Source organism: Homalodisca vitripennis, chromosome 5 (genome assembly GCF_021130785.1).
Source record: "Homalodisca vitripennis isolate AUS2020 chromosome 5, UT_GWSS_2.1, whole genome shotgun sequence".
NCBI lineage: Eukaryota > Metazoa > Arthropoda > Insecta > Hemiptera > Cicadellidae > Homalodisca > Homalodisca vitripennis.
The window spans coordinates 130,287,000-130,306,615 of NC_060211.1; the positions used below are offsets into that span (position 1 = coordinate 130,287,000).

The 19,616-nt window shown below is 31.3% G+C and overlaps 1 protein-coding gene across 1 annotated transcript; it reads left to right on the plus strand.

The window, feature by feature from the left end:
* The first annotated feature begins 3,091 nt into the window (after positions 1 to 3,091).
* Positions 3,092 to 9,356, plus strand: LOC124363621. The gene is made up of 3 exons (XM_046818879.1): positions 3,092 to 3,121; positions 6,846 to 6,974; positions 9,035 to 9,356. Exons 1-3 carry the CDS (start codon positions 3,092 to 3,094, stop codon positions 9,314 to 9,316), a joined length of 441 nt encoding a protein of 146 aa, XP_046674835.1. The 3' UTR covers positions 9,317 to 9,356.
* Positions 9,357 to 19,616: the final 10,260 nt, after the last annotated feature.

Consider the following 19,616-nt stretch of genomic DNA (forward strand, 5'->3'; position numbering starts at 1 on the left):
ATGAACTTGCAATTTTATATGAATATTAATTTCTCTGTGAGCAAATTCGTACTCAATGATGATGCTCATCCCTATAAATGGCATTCAGCTGAGCGTTATTAAAGCATAATTTTACACATGACATCTTGTTAACGTCCTTAGACATTGAACTCAACTTATTTTTATATCAGTCAAGGAGCTAGAAAAAGTATCTTGTGTCTTTTCCTATACCTCCCTGAAGGGTAGCCTCAGAAAGAATGTGCGTGTAGACTTTAAATTTAGCAAGAAAAGTGTAACAATGGGTTTGATGTCGGTGCATGTCTCTCCATAGGATTTGGCTAATCGTTAGAGAAGCTGGCAAAACTTGTCTTTTTAAGTTTATCAGCATGAGTGCAAGAAATTTCGAGAACGAAATGAACCATAGATTTTAACTTTTCAACTTTACATAATCGAGGCATCTAACGTGCCACATAGTCTGGCTCAGGGCTGCCCAACCTACGGCCCGCGGGCCGAATCCGGCCCGCGAGTCAGTTTTATGTGGCCCGCCTTGTTGCCAAAACAACCAAATTTGTTTACAAGCATTTGAAATATTAAATAAATACAAATTTTGAGAACCAAGCAGTCCAGCCGATTTCACGTAGAACGAGCCGTATTCTTTTGGTGGAGTATGAGTGTTGAAAGAAGTAAAGTAGTTGCAGACAGATTTCACTGACTACGGTGGTGGCTGCCGGCTGGCGAATAGAGCGCGCGTAAAGCACGGCACAGCGCGCGGTGCGGCGACGTAACCCCTACCCAACTCAAGGTCACCACTCGCCACGTAATTTGTATGTCCTAGTATCCTAGTAGGATTAATTAAAATCAATGTATTCACTTTATTGGTGACTTTTTTTATTGTTCCCTCAGAATTAGAGCAAACGTCTAAAAGTCTGGGTTTATATTATTTCTACTAAAAGAACCTAAAAACATAATATATTATAAACCTTTACCTAACAACTAATAAATAATAAGAAATTACAATAATCAGGAAACAAGGGCCAAATAACCTTAAAACTCATATTTTGCACAAGATTTCTGGATCAAACTCCGGGCAATACGTTTTGTTTGGGGTTCCATATCCCCTGGGATGTTGGCCCGCCTGGCCATAAAGGCTTTACAATGTGGCCCTTGGGTAAAAAAGGTTGGGCACCCCTGGTCTGGCTTATTCATACCTTGATGGTTTTTGGTAATGCTTACTTTAGATGCTTTGACTGGTTTGCGTGACACGAAGGTCAAGTACAGGGATATTAAGTCAGTGAAGATATACTCTGTCATGGGCATACACCATTGGCGTTAATTAATAACTTTCCGATGTGTACGAGCAATTGATGCAGAGTTTAATCTATTACAGGGCATAGCCTTTAATAGAATACGTCTAGATGCTTAGGGATATTACCATAAAAAGTTTCTTAGGTATATATATATGATTTATTGTAGGTGGAAAAAAATCCACCCTTACCCCCTAGAGCTAAACGGGATCAGATTGTTTGTCAGTTTCTCCGTTTTTCTACTAAAAATTACTGAATATTAAGAATACTTTATCATTCTTTGTCTCTACTCTTATTATCTCTTTTCCCTTTTATGAGATCGGTAAATTGAAAATACAAAGACGACGTCCGATCAACGTTACTGCTACATATATATATACATATATATATTTGCATGATATATATATATATATCATGCAAATAAATATTACGACTACTTACTTCCAAAATCTTGATTGGAACTATTTTCTAAACAGGATATCAACTTACTCATGCTGCCTCACGCGCGGTTTGTTGTAGAGGACACAAGAGCAGAGGTCAAGTAAGTGTTCGGAGGTCATCCAATACCTTCCTCAAACTCATTTCAACCAGTTTGATAATTATACAGTGACCCTTCATTAGCATTTAATACTTATAGGTATTGGTTTTTAAACCACTTTTCAAGCACATCTCCAGTTAATTAAAATATAAACTCTGGAATACAAAACTCGAAGAGATCGAATTAATTTAAGTCAATTTTGAAAAGTAAGTAACAGTAAACCTGTCATTTCCAATATAATTGTACTGTATTGGGCCAAAACGTTATATATTACAAACTTATTCAATAAATTGTTTCGCTTTATCGCTTTAGTAATAATAAAGAAAATTACGGAAAACTTTTGCCTTCGCCGACTCAAATAGTTGTTACTGTACAATCTATAAAACTTTATTATGGATTTATTATGGAATACATAACATATTTTATTTTAAAAAGGTAACTAAGCCATTGAACTTTAATTTCCAAATGCAACCATCTTTTGTAACCACATGTAAGCCACGTACATATGAGTCCAGCAAGCCGAAGTAAATCAGTAAAGCGGGCAGATATGTCCTCTACTCATTAGAAAAAAGTAATAATAAGTTATGGATTAATATATTAGGAACAAAAAAGTATTGTACTTACTATACATTTCTTACTTTTTGTGTGTTTAGAGGGTGTAAAAACTATAATATACTGTGTATAGTTTTCTACTTATCTTCATAATATATGGGGACAGGAATTGAAAATTATAATGAGTTCCAATTAAAACATGTAAAAGTAAAGTAAAGTAGTCTGATTTTACCAGGCGAAGTTAGGGCTAAGAAGCCCTTTCTAACACTTAACCTTGGAATCAACAGTGTAAGTGTTTAAAAGATCTCGACAAATTGTGAGTACACCAGACCAAAATATCTATAGCTCATGTCATTCTTGGTGTATCTTGCAGACATACAGATGGGCAGACAAGTCTCCTGAATGATAAACTTCAGCACCACCTTAAAACTCGATCATATCTGTATAAAAATCAAGTGTTATGTATTATTTAATATTTACAGATGCCTTACCACTAGAGAGGCATATTGCACATAGTTAGTTTACGCTAATGATTAGCCAAATTTCAAAGAGTGACATGAGATTATATAATTCCTCACAGAGAATACAAATCCAATCTTCCTTAAGATATATTTTATACATTGGGAACAAACTTCATATTTGTAAACTTTCTATTTTCTTCATAACAACCCGGTAACTCATGGGAGCATGAATGTCTTAGGCTAGTCTTCAGGGTACAATGGCTTTCCAGATGGGTGTCTGGAGGCGAGTGTGACGATATGTCTCTGTGAATCTTTAACTTAGTATGAAAAATTGGAATGAATTTACATCCTCCCAAAACACCGTGTCTCTCTACCTCAGGTAAGGATTCCTGGGATCACATTTCAAGGACATGGATATTTGTAAATCATAAATGCTATATTACTTAAGTTTTGGCTGAGTGTTAGCGAAGCCAAACACTCGAGAGAACTCAAGAGACTGGTAAATTCCATCTGCGACTGTCTTCTTGCCTATCTGCCTGTCTGTCTACACGATATTTCAGGATCAAACTGACTATAGATTTCAAATTTGCATAGCCTACAGTTTTATTCCAGCTAATTGGTAGAGAAAACCATTACATTGGTTAATGGGTAATATTGATGGCAACAATTAAATATCAGAGTAAATAAATTTGTTAACCAAACTGATATGAAACCTCACTGTCGGAATTCAATGAGCTATAAACTTTATATTATTCATGCGACCGCAGCGAAGCCTGTTACGTGACACCTTGTATGTACTCGGCTTCTTGTAAGACGGATTAAAACAAACGTGTGGGTTCTGGGACATTTAAATAACCCTTTAACTAGTACTTCCTGTATACTGAACAAAACTTGTGTACTAAGATCGTCTGAGCACGATGTCTTTATATCTTTGGCACAGAGAGAAAAATAATTTATTTTATTTTATATACTACAAAATTATTTTTCTTTCATATTAATATCCTCACTAGAAACTAGTGTAGAAAATGGAATACTCTCTTCCTCGCAGTATTTAGAAGGTTGGTGATAAAAGTGGAATTTATACAATCTTGATCTTCAATTTTTCGTTTAATTTTAAGAATATTTATTAGCTCTTGTTTAAAATCTGTATGGGTACTTTCAGTTATTTTATTGCAATAGGAGTTAGAAAGAGAGTTATTTCTTCAAAATACGTGCTTTATACAGTAAAATTACAATTCTAAATGGATTTATTTGATGCACCGTACCAACAGGACAATGCGGATTTCTGAAGAAATAAATTAAGTACTATTTATCGTTTGATCAGTTTTACTTTTATACAGAGTTATCAATTTATTTTAACATCCGATACCTTAAAATACTAATTCATACTTGTGCAAAAATACTAATATTTTTAACATTAATATTATGAATCTAATTTTATGAAAACTAATTTTAGTTCTTAGCTACTTTAAAAAAATGTATTTTGTTTATATCTTATTATTTTGATGTATTTTTACTTTTTTATATTCATATTTGTGTGATACGTTATTAGAAGAATCTATTAAACCTATATTGTGTTCTAAAACAATCTTTTTAATTATGTATCGATTCTATGACTAGACTTAGTATTAGACCATGTGGTAAAAGAAAGAAGGAACACTAATTTCAATGTAAAAGAAGTAACAACAGTTCCTACATATCAATAAGTCCTAGATAAATACTACATTCATTATAAATGGGTCTGATGAGGGAAAGGTCATTTATTCATTTATAATAACTTTATTTATAAATAAAAGCGTAGTACATTTTCTCTTCGAAGTAAATTACTCAAAAAAGGCCTAAAACGAGTTAAGATCTAATCGAAGATACTGTAGATCAACAGAAAATTTTAAACATTACTTCATCCAATAAAACTATTTATTCAAATACGTTTAGTAATTATACCCGAATACGTTAAAATCTTTTATTATCATTTATTCATTTAGATACGGTCAGGATGACAGTGGCAATTTAAAAATATAAAAATTGTTAAGTTATTGTTTAAATGTTTTAGGCAACGATTTTAAATAACATTTTAAAGAATACCGGTACATTTTCCATTTATGAATAGTGGATAAAAAACAATTATCTCTTACTTTACTTTAATGATTAGTTTTTTACTCAGAGCTGTTCGTGAATGCTTCTGAATTAAAATGAACGAGGCTAACTATTCAATGTTTTATTTACTAACAACAAAGCGAACTGATTTTCTTTGTAAATACTTTGAGTGACGAATAAGCTCGACAAGAGACCAGTCTGCTTTATTATACTGGACTATTTAATGTTCAAATTATGCATTTTCTAAAATAAATAATATTTTTTAAATCTTTAAATAATATATTTAAATAATAAATATTAAAAAATTTGAAATAAATTTAATTAAAGCCTACAATTATTTTTTTTTTTTTACAAAATAGTACCTTTAAAAACCTACCCCTCAACCTAGCCAGAATAATGTAATTATTTGTTAGTAAATTATTGAATTATTTCCATTAGTTTCTAAAGAGAGATTTCAAAATTTGGCTTATGACAAAAAAGAGTGCGAAATGAAAGTGTAAAAATAATATTGCAAGAAAGATCAGGTAGAGACGCAAAAACCAACTTGGTGTAAACATAACGCCACGCCATCATCACAAAGGTGCTTTAGTATCCAATAGAAATAAACGTGTTGGAAATATCAGTATCTACTGTCGGTTAAAGGTCAAGGTCATTTTGGTGGTTACGTCACGAATCTTTCTTATCACTTCCGAACAGAAAAGTGTAATTTTTATTAAGGTCTGTCTCTTCCTACACTTTTTACCGGGCGATCAGAAGTTTCACATGGTTTTCCTGAGGGCCTGTAATGATCATTAGGAGAAAATTTTAGCCAGCATACTTAACTGGCTATAAAAGCACGTATACTAGTGATTTTAACACACACCATTCCTAAGCGTATAATTTTTAGGAGAAATATCGGCAATTAATAAGAGTTCCGTTTTAGATAGAAAAGCACTGAAACGTGCATGTGCTAATAACATTGAAGTACAACCTTTTAACATATTTGACTTTAAAGCAATTGTGATCTAATATTTCAGCAAACGTAACAGCTGGTAGACACCAAGTTTACAACTGTTGTTTCTATAGTCTTTGTACACTTCTTTTATGTAGTTTACCTGAAAGAAAAGCCTCAAGTACATTATAATGTGTTTTATTTTTAAATTTACAGTATTTTTCAATTTCACACTAATGAACTTTTAATATTCTTACCCCAGATAAAGGAAATATAGAGAAGTATATATTTTAAAATTTCCCATGGAAAATTTTATGCCAATTTAGGAATTTTATTTCCAGTCTTTTAAAACATCGGCTGAAGCTTACAAATCTCTGCATGTTCCTTTACGAGAGTTATATTTAAAAATTACAGATTTTTTACTGAACTAGTTACTAAAATAACTCGCTTGAATATGAGTTCCCTGATGCAATATAACTTAAGGAAAGTGTTTATTTCATGTAAAAGTAAGTGATATAAATCATATAAATACAATCAAAAATTAAAACTCTTACATTTTTCCGTAGGCCTGTAATCAGGCCTACGGAAAAAGAACCTTATTTCTTTTTGGTACTTAATCTTTTCAAATATAACCTCACAAAATTCTAGGAATTCTGTAGTTTTCTTTATTTCAATCTCATCCTCTGTGTTTTAATACAACATCTCAAAGTCATAAAATTGTGTAGTAAATTATAGTTCTGTGTTGTGTAATGTGAGGTGCAAAATTGTTTTAGTTGGTTGACTACATTCCTTCGGATTTTTATATTTTTGGCAGAGATTTCCCTTGAGAATAAGTTGTAGTAGTAGATCGTCATGTATTAATAGCTCAGGCTTCGACATTATAAAAACAAGCATAGTAAGCAAAAGAGTAGGTGAATCAGTGAACCAGCTCGAAACAAAATTGATTTATTTGAATCTTCGGCTTTGTTACTCCCACTTGCCAGAAAGAGCCAACGCCTGACTCTGCTCCCCTCCCAGGACTTGCAGCGGTTGGGTGTGAAGGACGATCAGGAGTATATATCCTGTACCGATCAGCTCCCATGGTAGTCCAACATCTCATCATGTACGCTCTGGTGAGTGTGGACATTTATAGAGTTACAGAAACATTTATTTAACTTCAAAAACACTTTACTTTTTTTAAGGAATTTATTTAATTAATAGTACAATAATTGATTGTAGTACTATCATTAATATCACAAGTATTGTCAGGTTGTATGGTTAACAAATTATGCTAAATATAGTCAAGTTATATTTATAGTTTTCTAAAATCATTAATTTGTAGTTAAAGTGTATTACTCTGTAGACATAAATTTTAAATTACGAAAATAGACTTGCCTAATGTTAATGTTATTCTAAACAATAATTATAGGATTGTATTAACAACCTCTGTAAAGCAGAAACCTGCCGAGTCCACAACATTTATCACTAACAATAGAGCATAGGTTATTGTTTGCACATCGCACGCAGGATGACTAGTTAGATTATTTCACATGAACCAAGCGACATTACTTTAGTAACATTAGCCCTAATCATTCTTTTGGCAGTACACTGAATACTATAGTGGTGAATTATAGATAGCCCAGAATGTTCTTACAAAAGTATAGGCGCATAACCAGACTGGAATATTAGTTCTTTGTTACTTTGCTTGGATTCTACAACATTTATCACTAACAATAGAGCATAGGTTATTGTTTGCACATCGCACGCAGGATGACTAGTTAGATTATTTCACATGAACCAAGCGACATTACTTTAGTAACATTAGCCCTAATCATTCTTTTGGCAGTACACTGAATACTATAGTGGTGAATTATAGATAGCCCAGAATGTTCTTACAAAAGTATAGGCGCATAACCAGACTGGAATATTAGTTCTTTGTTACTTTGCTTGGATTCTACAACAGGCCTGCCTCCATACAGTGACAACCCACCCAGTGAAATGTCAATTGATAAATACAATTACATCGACAAAGAGAATTGAAACAATATTTCAGTTAGGAATAACACATTCAAAATTTCTATATTTGCATGCACGTACTGTTTGTTTTTATGGAAAATACATATTCATTCCCTTGTGAGAAATGCATTAAATAGAAAGAAACATTTAGGCCTAGTATTCTAACATTTTGTTTATATATTTAAAACAAAACTAACCATTATAATAACATTGATGAATAAAATTGTTTTATTATATATGTGTATGGGACTTTAAGGCATTATTTTTATCGCACGATTTAGATGGTTTTCAGAATTTTTAAAATGGATTAACGTGTTGCTCTAAATATCGTTATCAGTTATATTGGCATTCTATGGTTAATATTAGAGTCTCTACTGAACACCTGACAAAGTCTTTTATCCTACGGGTTGTATATTTTATTAGACTACCTCACTGTCCTGGTACGGTGTTTTCATTGATTCTTAATTCAAGACCACATTTCTTTGACACTAAAATTTACTAAGTAGGTGATTATTGTCTGTAAGAAAAAAGAAGATAGTACAGAAGTTCCTCATGAGGACATAATATGATAAACGAGTCTAACTCACTGTGCTCAGATATTTTCTCTAATCACTTTTTTCCAGATAAGTATTAGTGAAATATTATAATTCAAAATGCATATCCATAAATTACTAAGTGAACAAATACTCCTGACGTTACCTCAAATTCCAATCCTAATTTTGTCTATACCTGTGCTTACTTTTCCTATTTTTATTTACCATTATCCTCAGAACAAGTCCTGCAACCTAAAGGATCGTAAAGTGAATTGGTCTTTCATTGTGGCATTGCTTAACCGTATTTGTAATTTTAGAAATCAGCAAGCCATAAAAATAACACTTATATTTATAAAAATGTTTTAATATTTAGTGAATATCAAGAACTGTTCGTAGGATGTTAATGATGAACATGAAACGATAATAATAATTATAAATTAATGATCACCCATTTATTTCACCGCTCAAAGTACTTTGAACGAAGAGTAATCATGACTTAATTAAATATAAAATAAAATATTCCATCCCAAGGCAATATGATATAAACTATCTCTAGTAACAACACTTCGATACAACATTTTTAGTACACTTGAAAAAAAATTAATTTTCACTGTATTATTGATGACACACTTCACGGTTTACAGGTCTGTCTGTCCGCCCTCGTGGCTGTCGCTGCTGCCGGCATTGTGGCCCCCGTCGTCCCAGTCGTCCACGCGCCCCTGGCTCACAGCTCCGTCTCTGTGGTCAGATCTGCCGTGGTCCACCCTGCTCCAGTCGTGCCTGTAGTCAGGGCCCCCCTTATCCACCATGCTCCCGTGGTGCCTGTGGTCAGAGCCGCTCCTCTCGTCCACGCCGCTCCCGTCGTCCACGCCGCTCCTCTTCTTCATGCTCCCGTCGTGCATCATGGTCCAGTTCTTGTACATTAAGACTGAAACATAAAAATAAATTCAATATTTTTACATAAAATGGTAAACATAACTTATTTCCAAACACCTTACACAAGATATTATGACATTTAGTCTAAAACACATTTGTGACATTTGTTACAGTAAAAGATAACGTTAAAGAGAACTAGACATACTATGAACTTACGTATTCGGTATATATATATATATATATATATATATATATATATATATATATATTATACAGAAAATAAATGCGCAGAGGTATCTTTAAACAATAAAAGAAAAGACTTCATATGAAGGACTTTTCTTTAATTGTCTTTAATTGTTTGTTAAAAGAAATCTACAATTATTTACTGTACAATATTTCGTTGTAATTTCAACTTATTTTATAAATACATAAAATGTATTATATAAACATACACTGAATCAAATAAACAAGGTAAAGAAGAAACACCTGATAATAAACTTTCTAAAGGTAAATAACAAGTTTGACGTTTAAAAAGTTTAGATTAGTTGTCAATTTAAAAAAATAATCAGGTAATTAGTTTCAAAATGAATATATAAAGTAAATAAATAATTTTTAAATTAATTACCTAAATTCAAAATTACATAGTATAATGTTATTATTTTTTGAAATTAATAACTAATCAAAACTTGATTACAGTATATGTATATAATAATTTGATAAGTTTTTCAAATAAGTTAAAACTCCCATCAATTGCTCCTCATATATATATATATATATATATATATATATATATATATAGATTATTATATACAGATACTGTAATTGTTTTCAAATTATTATATTATTAATGGTTAAATATAAATATTCTTTTTAAATAAAGATTTTTTTACTTGAATGGTAACACTATATTTACCGCTACTCAACTAATACTTTGGTGTTACAATCTTTTCCACTTTCTCACCTCCAAATCGAGGACAGGAAACGACAACTGTTGATAATGATAAATCACGTGACAACAGGTGGCAAGTCAGTGCAGCTTCCGCTTTGCGCCTTCACTCAAATAACAAGCGGGAGAAAGATGGTGTAAAATTGATTTGTGTCCAGATTTAATACTGTGTAATGGATTTATACTTTAAATTTGAAATATTTATAATGGTAACACTGTAAATTTATAACTTGAAACTAAGAATATGAGCACATTACTATACATATTTAGCTATTTATTTTACATTATAATTAGCTTTCCATAAGTTAATTATTTTTCATTTCCAGCAACTTAATATAAAATATTGAGAAAGGAATATATAGTTAAAACATATTTTTTAATATTAATAATTTATACATAGGATGTTTGTATGACAGTATTCCACAACCTTGTTCACCTGATGATTGCAAGTTTTGCACGTGTTATAGTACCAGCAATAGTTATAGCTGTCATCGTAGTACACTAATTACGCTAAATTAAGTGGAACATGGCATTTAATTTACAATATGTAATGCTATAAATGGCAATATCGTTACAAGGATAAATTTCTTGGATTATTTGTTTAAAATTGTTTACAGTACGCATTTCTTTCTCGTACAAATCAATTTTACTTGCAAACAGGGACAATTTATTACAACATTTAAAAAGAAAACACTAGCCGAGTAAAATCACTGTTATACCACTTGAGGAATACTTGTATTCTTACTCTAACTTTGTTAATCCTGAATTTGTGATTCTTTAAAAGTTTGGTTATATCTAAGCCGTTTGTAGCCTTAGGTTTGACAAAAACCAAGTGTAACTATTGAAAGTTCTCAATTTTAAAATTACAATATGTTTTTTAGGAAGTGATTATTCTAAATTCTTATAATATTATGAATAAAACCTGTTTACTATGTTGCGTAATATTAATATATTTGGAGTAAAGCCCAGCTGTGCTATTGAAGAGGTTGGCGGTAGTAGTGAATCGATGGCACTGCAATATGAATACTGATAAACAATATTAACCGAGTAGGATATGAACACAGTGGACGTTACAATGAACTGTGTAACAACATGAATCATCATTTTCTCTTATACTGTACAAGCATCTAAAGTAGTGTACTCGTATAATGTGTACTTCACTTCTCCTAATTAATGCTAGTTTTATGGTCTTAGGATTCACTAAAAGAATTTTGCTGAGTGCTTTGATTTAAAACGAGAGCATAGAATTATACTCATTTTGTAATATACTGTTTTATTGTGTAAAACTTGGCATAAAAAAATACTAACACTTGTCAATACTTATATTATGACAGTTTTCCTTCATCCCATAGAACGATGGAGTCCTGTAATATTTGTAAATAAAAGTAGTCATATATAATTTATATCGGGTACATATTTTTCACTTTTCATGGTTAAGAGAAAGAATTATAATATTAAACAAATGGATATCATTAAAAGAAAATTTGTCATCAGGTATTGTGTAAAATGTTTTTTAACAAAGAAATAAAATGCAGGAATATAGATTCATCTTATATTTAGACCTTCTGGTTGCCCAGAATTTAAAATGGCTGGTGTAAGAGTTCTACATTTCCTAAATTTATTAGGTTCAATTGAAAATCCCTTTTGGGCTCAAGCAGTTTTCAAAATAAGTTTGGCTATGTTGCATGTGCAGATAATGGTTTTCAGAATTTCGTTGAACTATATCAAACTATTCATTCTTACTATTATAATAGTGTTTGATTTTGCAATATAATCTTTTGGAAAAGATTTACAGTAATGTTTACAATTATGTACATAGTTACATACTTTGAGCTGAAAACCCCACTACGGTAAAAAGCATCTACTTCTGTTACTCTATACCATTTTTGGTATAAGAATTACAATGAAAAATACTAACATCCAGATCTGCCTTACTATCATTGTCTAATACATTGGTACTACATCTTTTCAATGTATGTCAAACTGTTCTCGAGATAACGTGTGGAAAATATACGAGGACATACACTCAAACACACAAGGACATTAACTTTCCAAACTGTGCCGTCTTACTAATAATATTTAAGTCCCTAAACGCAAATGTATGCCTAACTATCTGACCCCGGCTCGCTGCGTTTTTTTGTACCCTCGGCTTTTTTATATTCTTTTTTTAAGAATGCATACCTGTAAACCTAATACAGTACAATACATGTTGTTGTTTTCCAATATATGTTAGGTATATCACTCTAATTCCTTGGTTCAGTCTAGGAATTATAACAATATTTATAAACATAATCAGTATGTGGGTGTTATTAATGAAAAATGAATGCGATGTCCCCTTGACGATTTTATATCATAAATAATTGCATTTAGTGTCTGACGTGTTACTTTTTGATTCCACTTGCTACAGTCACAGAGCGATTATTTCTTTGAATCATGTTTATCACTAGTCCCTCCGATTTGTTCTTTGAGCTAATGTAAATATGCCGTTAAAAATATATAATTAACCAATTTCTGTACCCTTCATGTACACATTCACAATTGTATCCAGCAAATAAATGTCGAAAATTGGCAGAATAAACGAACTAGTTTGAAATCGTCATTTTTGCTATAGTTATAAAAAGTGGATAGTATAATAACACAATACAGCTGATATTTATAAATTTAAATATAAATACTAGAACTCTGGCACGCTTAGCAATGTGCCTCGACCAGCTATTTCTTCTCTACAGTAAACAAATTTCTTTTAAATGAGTTTAACAAATTTGTGAGTGGTATTTCGGAACATAGTATGCATATATTTTATTCTGATATCAAAGTAATGTACATGCCAAATTTCATCCAAATCCTCCCATTGGGTTTTGTGTGACCGAACATCAAATAACCAAACATCTTCACAAACTTTCGCATTTGTAATATATGCTGTGTTTATACATAAAGAGTATTCACAAAAGGGTGTCACAAACTTCTGCAGCTGATATTATTTATCATTTGAAACAAAAAATGTCATATAAACATAAGTAACGAAATCTCTCGTTTATCCGCTATTCACCATATTGTAATTTTTATTAAAACATTATTATCTCTATAACTAGTTAAGCTAAAGAAACCCAATTTGCCACATAGGTTTAAATAGATAAGAGTATATAAAAATAACTGTACTATTTTCTTTACAATAAAAAAATGGCGTTTCTTTCAATTTTTTAAAATTAAGTAAAAATCAATATTGTCATAAAAGTTTAACTAGACACCAACTATTTCAAAAATGTTATAATTCTAACGGTACTTGTTTTAACTAAATCTGTCAGCGCATAAGGGAACGAGATTACTTTAAATGAACGCTTACAAAAGTTGAGAGCAACAAACACTTTGTCCTTTCATAAGCATCAGCAGTTTTGCATAGGTTAAAAATATATTACAATATACCAACTATTTTTCAATGTTTATAAAAATTCCAACGGTACTTTTTGTAACAAAATCCATCAATGCATAAACGAGAACGACCACGTTGAAGATGCGCTTACACAAGCTAGGAGTGCCAAACATGTTACAGTTGAGAGTTATAAGTTTTTTGTTGCCGATAAACTGTCATGTATGACAGTTTATTTAAAAACTTACGCTTTACATTTACTAAATTTTATTCATTTTTACATTGCAGTTATTCAAAGTTCATTTATATCCACGGTTCGAAAGAAATTAACATTACTAAAATACTTCCGTTATATATTTACTACTTTTGAAAGAAAAAAATTAATCCTTCACTACAAACATTAAAGAAAGTTGTGGAAAACAAGTACATTTGTATGCCTCTAACGACGAATGTTTACAGTTAAATGCACCAATGATATGCCGGTAGCAACCTATAAACGGCAAACGATGTCACGGCCTTCACCTCGAACTTGACCGACTGACAAACTTCCCCAGACACGCCCATCGGCCACTACGTCTAAATAATATAAAAAATACGAACCAGGCGATTACACTAGTACGGATTGCATGGGGCACAGCACGACTACGCCACTATCATATCAGCAGGGAATGCAAACAGCTGGAATAATATTATTCAGTTAAACTGAAATTTCATCTTATACACTGTGCACAATCAAAATTATAAAAGCAATATTAATTTTACCATCAATCAAAATACAACCATTTAATTACACTTAAGCAAAACGATTTCAGAATAGCACATGTAAATAACAAGTTAAATAGTTCAAGTTTTTTTAATAAATAAGCCATATTTATTTAATTAAATGAAAATTTTACCTCTGAAATACAACATTTAAATTATTGCTCCATTTTAAAATTTTCTTGCTGATTTATACTAATAGTGATAATGATAGTAAAGTTAAAAAAGCATCAGTTAATATTGAATCAGCAGGGTTCTACATACAATGTCTTATATGCAAATGGTAATAACTACATAATAAGATACATACATAATAAGATGAACAAAACCAACAATAACGAGGACAAATTAGAATGAACCCGGGATTTATAAATGTAACATATATTGTAAGCTAGAATTTGACAAGATTTTGACGAAATGCTTGCATAACAAGTTGTGTAATGAGAAGGGCAGGGACTTCAGATGAGGAAATCTCCCCAGAGAGACGACTTGGTATTACTTGTCAACCGCAGACTTATCGGGACTGCTTTAAATGAGCAACTTTCATCAGTCTCACAACATCCCCTTGTCCGAACTTTAAACCCTTGTCCTATTCAGAACATTCTTGAATAAGTTTTTAAAACTTTTGTACTATCAAAATAGTTTCATATTACATTATGTTATGTACATTTATCTTAAATGTCATCTACCTATATATTTAAATAGGATATGCAGTCGTAATCGATTGGTTTTAATTTGAATAATTAATATTTACTCATTATTAATACATGGGTAGTTAAAAGCACATTCAGATCTAAGCAATATAGTGCCATAACTGTTGTTTGTCTTCACATAAAACTTCCAATGAAAAGTATAGTTTAAAAATATAAAAGTGCGTATACAATTAATTATAATTATTGTAGAAAAATAAATACCTGTATATAATGGTAATGCTAGTTGCAACCATTTTAAGTATTTGGGATACAAACTTTACTACAAAATCCAAATTAGTGAACAAAACAAAATTAAGGAAATAAATTAAGTAACGTACAGTAACTTTAACAGTTACTTAAATAAGAAACTTCGTTTTCTGTAGAAAGCAACGTGCTACCCCTTACACTTTGCCTGAGATAATAATGTAAATTGAGATTAAACAAGGAACTTATTGACCTATTGATTTTTGCATATTAATAGACCAGATACCAAGTCCATTTTTTCCAGGCTAAAGGAGAACCGTGGAGTACAGAAAGTCTGTGGCGTATTGATGGTACATACGATTAAATATACGTTGACATAACTCCCTAGGCTGAATAGCTAGAATTGTGGAAAATACATTAAGTGTGGAAGGACATTACTACAAAATCAGTGACATATACACTGTACTGCTTCAGGTTTGTGAACAGTTTTTGGATACGTTTCAGCCACACAAAACAGAAGGTAGGAGACCTGTCAACCTGCTGCCGACGAGAAGTAGGAAGAGTTTTCTTTTCGAATAGCATTCTAATCGTAATTATAAAAACGTGCATTGTGTACATATATTACTATGTGTGGGGAGCCGTTGGTTCCCAGGTTAAGTGTTAGAGAGGCCTTCTTAGCCACAACTTCGCCTGGTAAAACAAGACACTAATTTGCTTTATTTTTTAAAACTTGATGTAAATTTTATTACAACACTAATATTTTCATAAGTTACGAAAATTTATTTCCGATCCAGAATTAATATCACTATATTGCCGTCATCACAGATATAACCTCCATGACCACCAATATATGACCTTCAACTTACAGTAAGAGCGTCCTCTACTACAATGATCATAAATGATTGCTTGGTGCAATAAGTTTTTTATATGGATAACTAGTAGTTACCCTCGGCTGTGCACACAGTTTCGTAGGTTTGCACCTGTATGAGCACTTCTGGTTCGAGGTCATTATATTTTCAACGCTAATGTTGACTTTGCTTTGTTCCCACAATCAATAAAATACCTCAAAAAGTTTATATTTAAGTCCTTTGTAATTTACTTAGTTATTAGTATGTTTTGTTCCATACTCGACTTTGACCGCACTTAATTTTTCTTGTTCCCTGATCAAGAAAATATATATCACAGATCAGAGAATCCTACTTCTGTCAAAAGTGAACTAATGTGGATTTTATATCATAAGATGGGTCTTTAAATGTATAGTAAACGATAGATAGTAACTTTGTCTAGTATATATCATACTTAATGTTTGTTAAAATGTACATTTAAAACTGCATTAACAATGACACTACACTTTTGTTTCCTTATAAACTGAAAAATATGTTTAGCGTTTTAAAACATTTAAGTTGGTACATTAGTTCAAACATTAATGTAAACAAATTGAAAATAATAAACAATGGTTACACAGAACAGCTCATTACATTTAACAGGCTCAATTAATATTCTACAATTTTAGAGACCAAGATGGGATTTTTCTCTACTTTTAAATGCCAGTGAGGCGTAGCCCAGAGGAACTTTCGAAATATATTCATCCCTGGGACCGTAAAAGTTCAGTACAATAGGTTGAATAGTTTACGCGTGAAAGCAAAACAAACAAAAAAAGGCACTTTCGCAGTTATAATATTACAGCCTTTAAGAATAACTTTCCCTGAAATTTGTTATATGTTTCATAAAACAACTACGCCTGATAAGTATAAATTATTTTAAACAAATAAAATTAGTATTATCAGATAATGGTATATTTAATAGTATAAAACATCAGCCTCGTGTTATAAGAGGATTCTCAAATGAGCGGCAGACAACTAACCTGTGTCGGCGGATAACGAGCCTGGGATAATGTGTTAAAACCAGGTGGATAATCTAAGTTAATTTTATGCGGACCCTTCAATTTTACTAAAGAGTTCATGCTATATCCAATTATTACATATTGAATCTAAAGTTAATTTTCCTATAGGTAGACTTTCAATAATCTACATTACTTTTTAAATTTAGAACAATTTTAAAAGGCAATTTTACTCGGATCTCTAAATTTTACTACAGGTTTCATAATATATATAATTATTGAATACTAAATATAAGGATACTTTTATTATAGATAAATTTCAACTACTCTGCATCACCTTACAAGTCGTAGAGAGTCTTCCAAGTTAATTGCATTTTGAACCCTTCATTTATTTTTACTACAGATTACAAGCTATCTCTAACTTTAGTTAATTAACGATACTAAAGATATTTTAACTACCAATAATTACCACTTTTTAAATCTAGGAAAGATATTCACGTTGATATTATCAGCATCTCTCCGCTATCATTATAGTGTTCCAAGTCCAGCTAGTAATGACCGTGGTTTATAAAATGTCAGAGTACAATAAATGAAATCATTAAATCCTAAGCCAAACGTGCTATTTTACATTTAATAATCCATAGACTCATTGTAAATACTGTTATAAACAGCAACCAAAACAACAAAAGGCCTGAAAGGATAATAAGAATTTCTACATTTAACATTGTCATACTTTACAAATTGATAACAATAGGTCATTAAATGGCTATTACTTAAATTTAATCATTTTGATTCATATACTTTTTAGCAATGTATAGTGTTTATAGTGTCTATAGTGTTTACAAACAATATATGGATGACTATGGACTAGTTGTGCTGTTTAGCTTAAGTTTTAACCAGTAAATAACAATTTTATTTGTTAAGCTTTATAAAAACCTTGAATTCTCTTCCGGTCACATGTTGTATCGAACTGTGTGGACTGTGTGATTTATTATCTTAACATTATAAAAGATGTCTCATTTTGAATATCTTAGTAACTCATCAAAATGTTTTAGTGTTTCTTGCAAAGTTTATAATTTTATACATTTAAATGATGAAATAAAAAAAATTCAGAGATATTTAATACAAATACAAATTTATTTTACTAAAAACTGACATGGATGCTTATTAACTAGGCATATAGATTTAAAGTGATACATCTTCAATATTTGTACATCTCAAAGGTGAATATTGAGTTTAGCGTGAAATTAGTGCAGCGTCTGAAGCATGACCCTGTCACAGACTTGACTCCTCGAAGGAGTTTGATTTTAACCTCTTCGTCGCGCACTTTTTTGGATGTTTTCAAATTGGCATGGTTCCATGAGGAACCTGGAATGATCCAGGAGTAAAATGTGTGATATCCAGACTTCAGACGATACACTAAACGGAAGATGAACTGGAGCTAACCTCAACATAAATTGAACATTGAATCAACCCTTCCTACTACATCATAGCAACATTATGTGTAAAATAAGGTCCTTGCATGGATCTTTTCTATGACCTTACTTCCATCTGATGTGATTGATATGATGTAATGCAAACGCATCCTTCCCGACAAACACCACAAGTCTTGAATGATTAGTAATTAGTATTCTCATGAATAGTGAAATATTTCATTTTTGTTGTTCTCATGTCTATTTATACTGAAATATTCTTATTTTATTAAGGACCCGACATATTCTTATTAAGTTTTCCATGCGTCTGTCCGTCTGTCTGTGAGAAATGTCTTAGTAGAAAGGTTCTAGAGACTTCATTTGATGCAAAGAAGAAGCTATTGATTTGAGGGTCAAAGGACACTCCATGTATATGTCTGTCCATTTGTCAGTGTGATAAGTCTTTATAGAAAGATATTAGTAACTTGAAACTTTGCACACAGTTTTCTTATCGTCTATGGTTGGATATATTGATACCTCGCTGTACAGGTTTGTTGTTTTCTAAGAGCCATACAATACTGTTAAATCTACATTGGTAGTGAATAAATTGAATCGGGGATAAAAATGCATGGTTACTGAATTAACAGAAAAGGTTTGTATGAGGTTTAACATTGTTCTTACGGGACTAAATTTATGATATTTACCACTTCAGGTGGGTTTTAATTTATATATATATATATATATATATATATATATATATATATATATTAAAATTGTGGTGATTAAAGAGATAAATTAGCAAAAGCCTATATCTTTACCTTGTCACGTCGGCACTGTTGACAGGTACTAGTCAAGTTGCAGAAACTTTCGTCAACACATAAACATATGAATTAGTTTGAAGTTGTAGCCTATAAATAGCCAGTATGAGTTTAATGAGTCACTTTAAACACTGTAAACGATCACTTTTAGTAGAAAATGTTATATTTCTTCAATCTCAATAATCTAATTCAACTAATTAAATAGTTTACAAAATCTACAATTGTTCATATAATATCAAATATAATAACAAAATGTCATTATCAAGCAGATGCATTAAACCCTGCATAATGAGTTCTAGAAAAATTTAATTT

Coding starts and splice junctions, on each gene's coding strand:
- LOC124363621 (XM_046818879.1), top strand. CDS start 3,092: ATGGCTTTCCAGATGGGTGTCTGGAGGCGA. Junction 3,122..6,845: donor AGATGGGTGTCTGGAGGCGA/GTGTGACGATAT, acceptor CCCACTTGCCAG/AAAGAGCCAACGCCTGACTC. Junction 6,975..9,034: donor ATCTCATCATGTACGCTCTG/GTGAGTGTGGAC, acceptor CACGGTTTACAG/GTCTGTCTGTCCGCCCTCGT.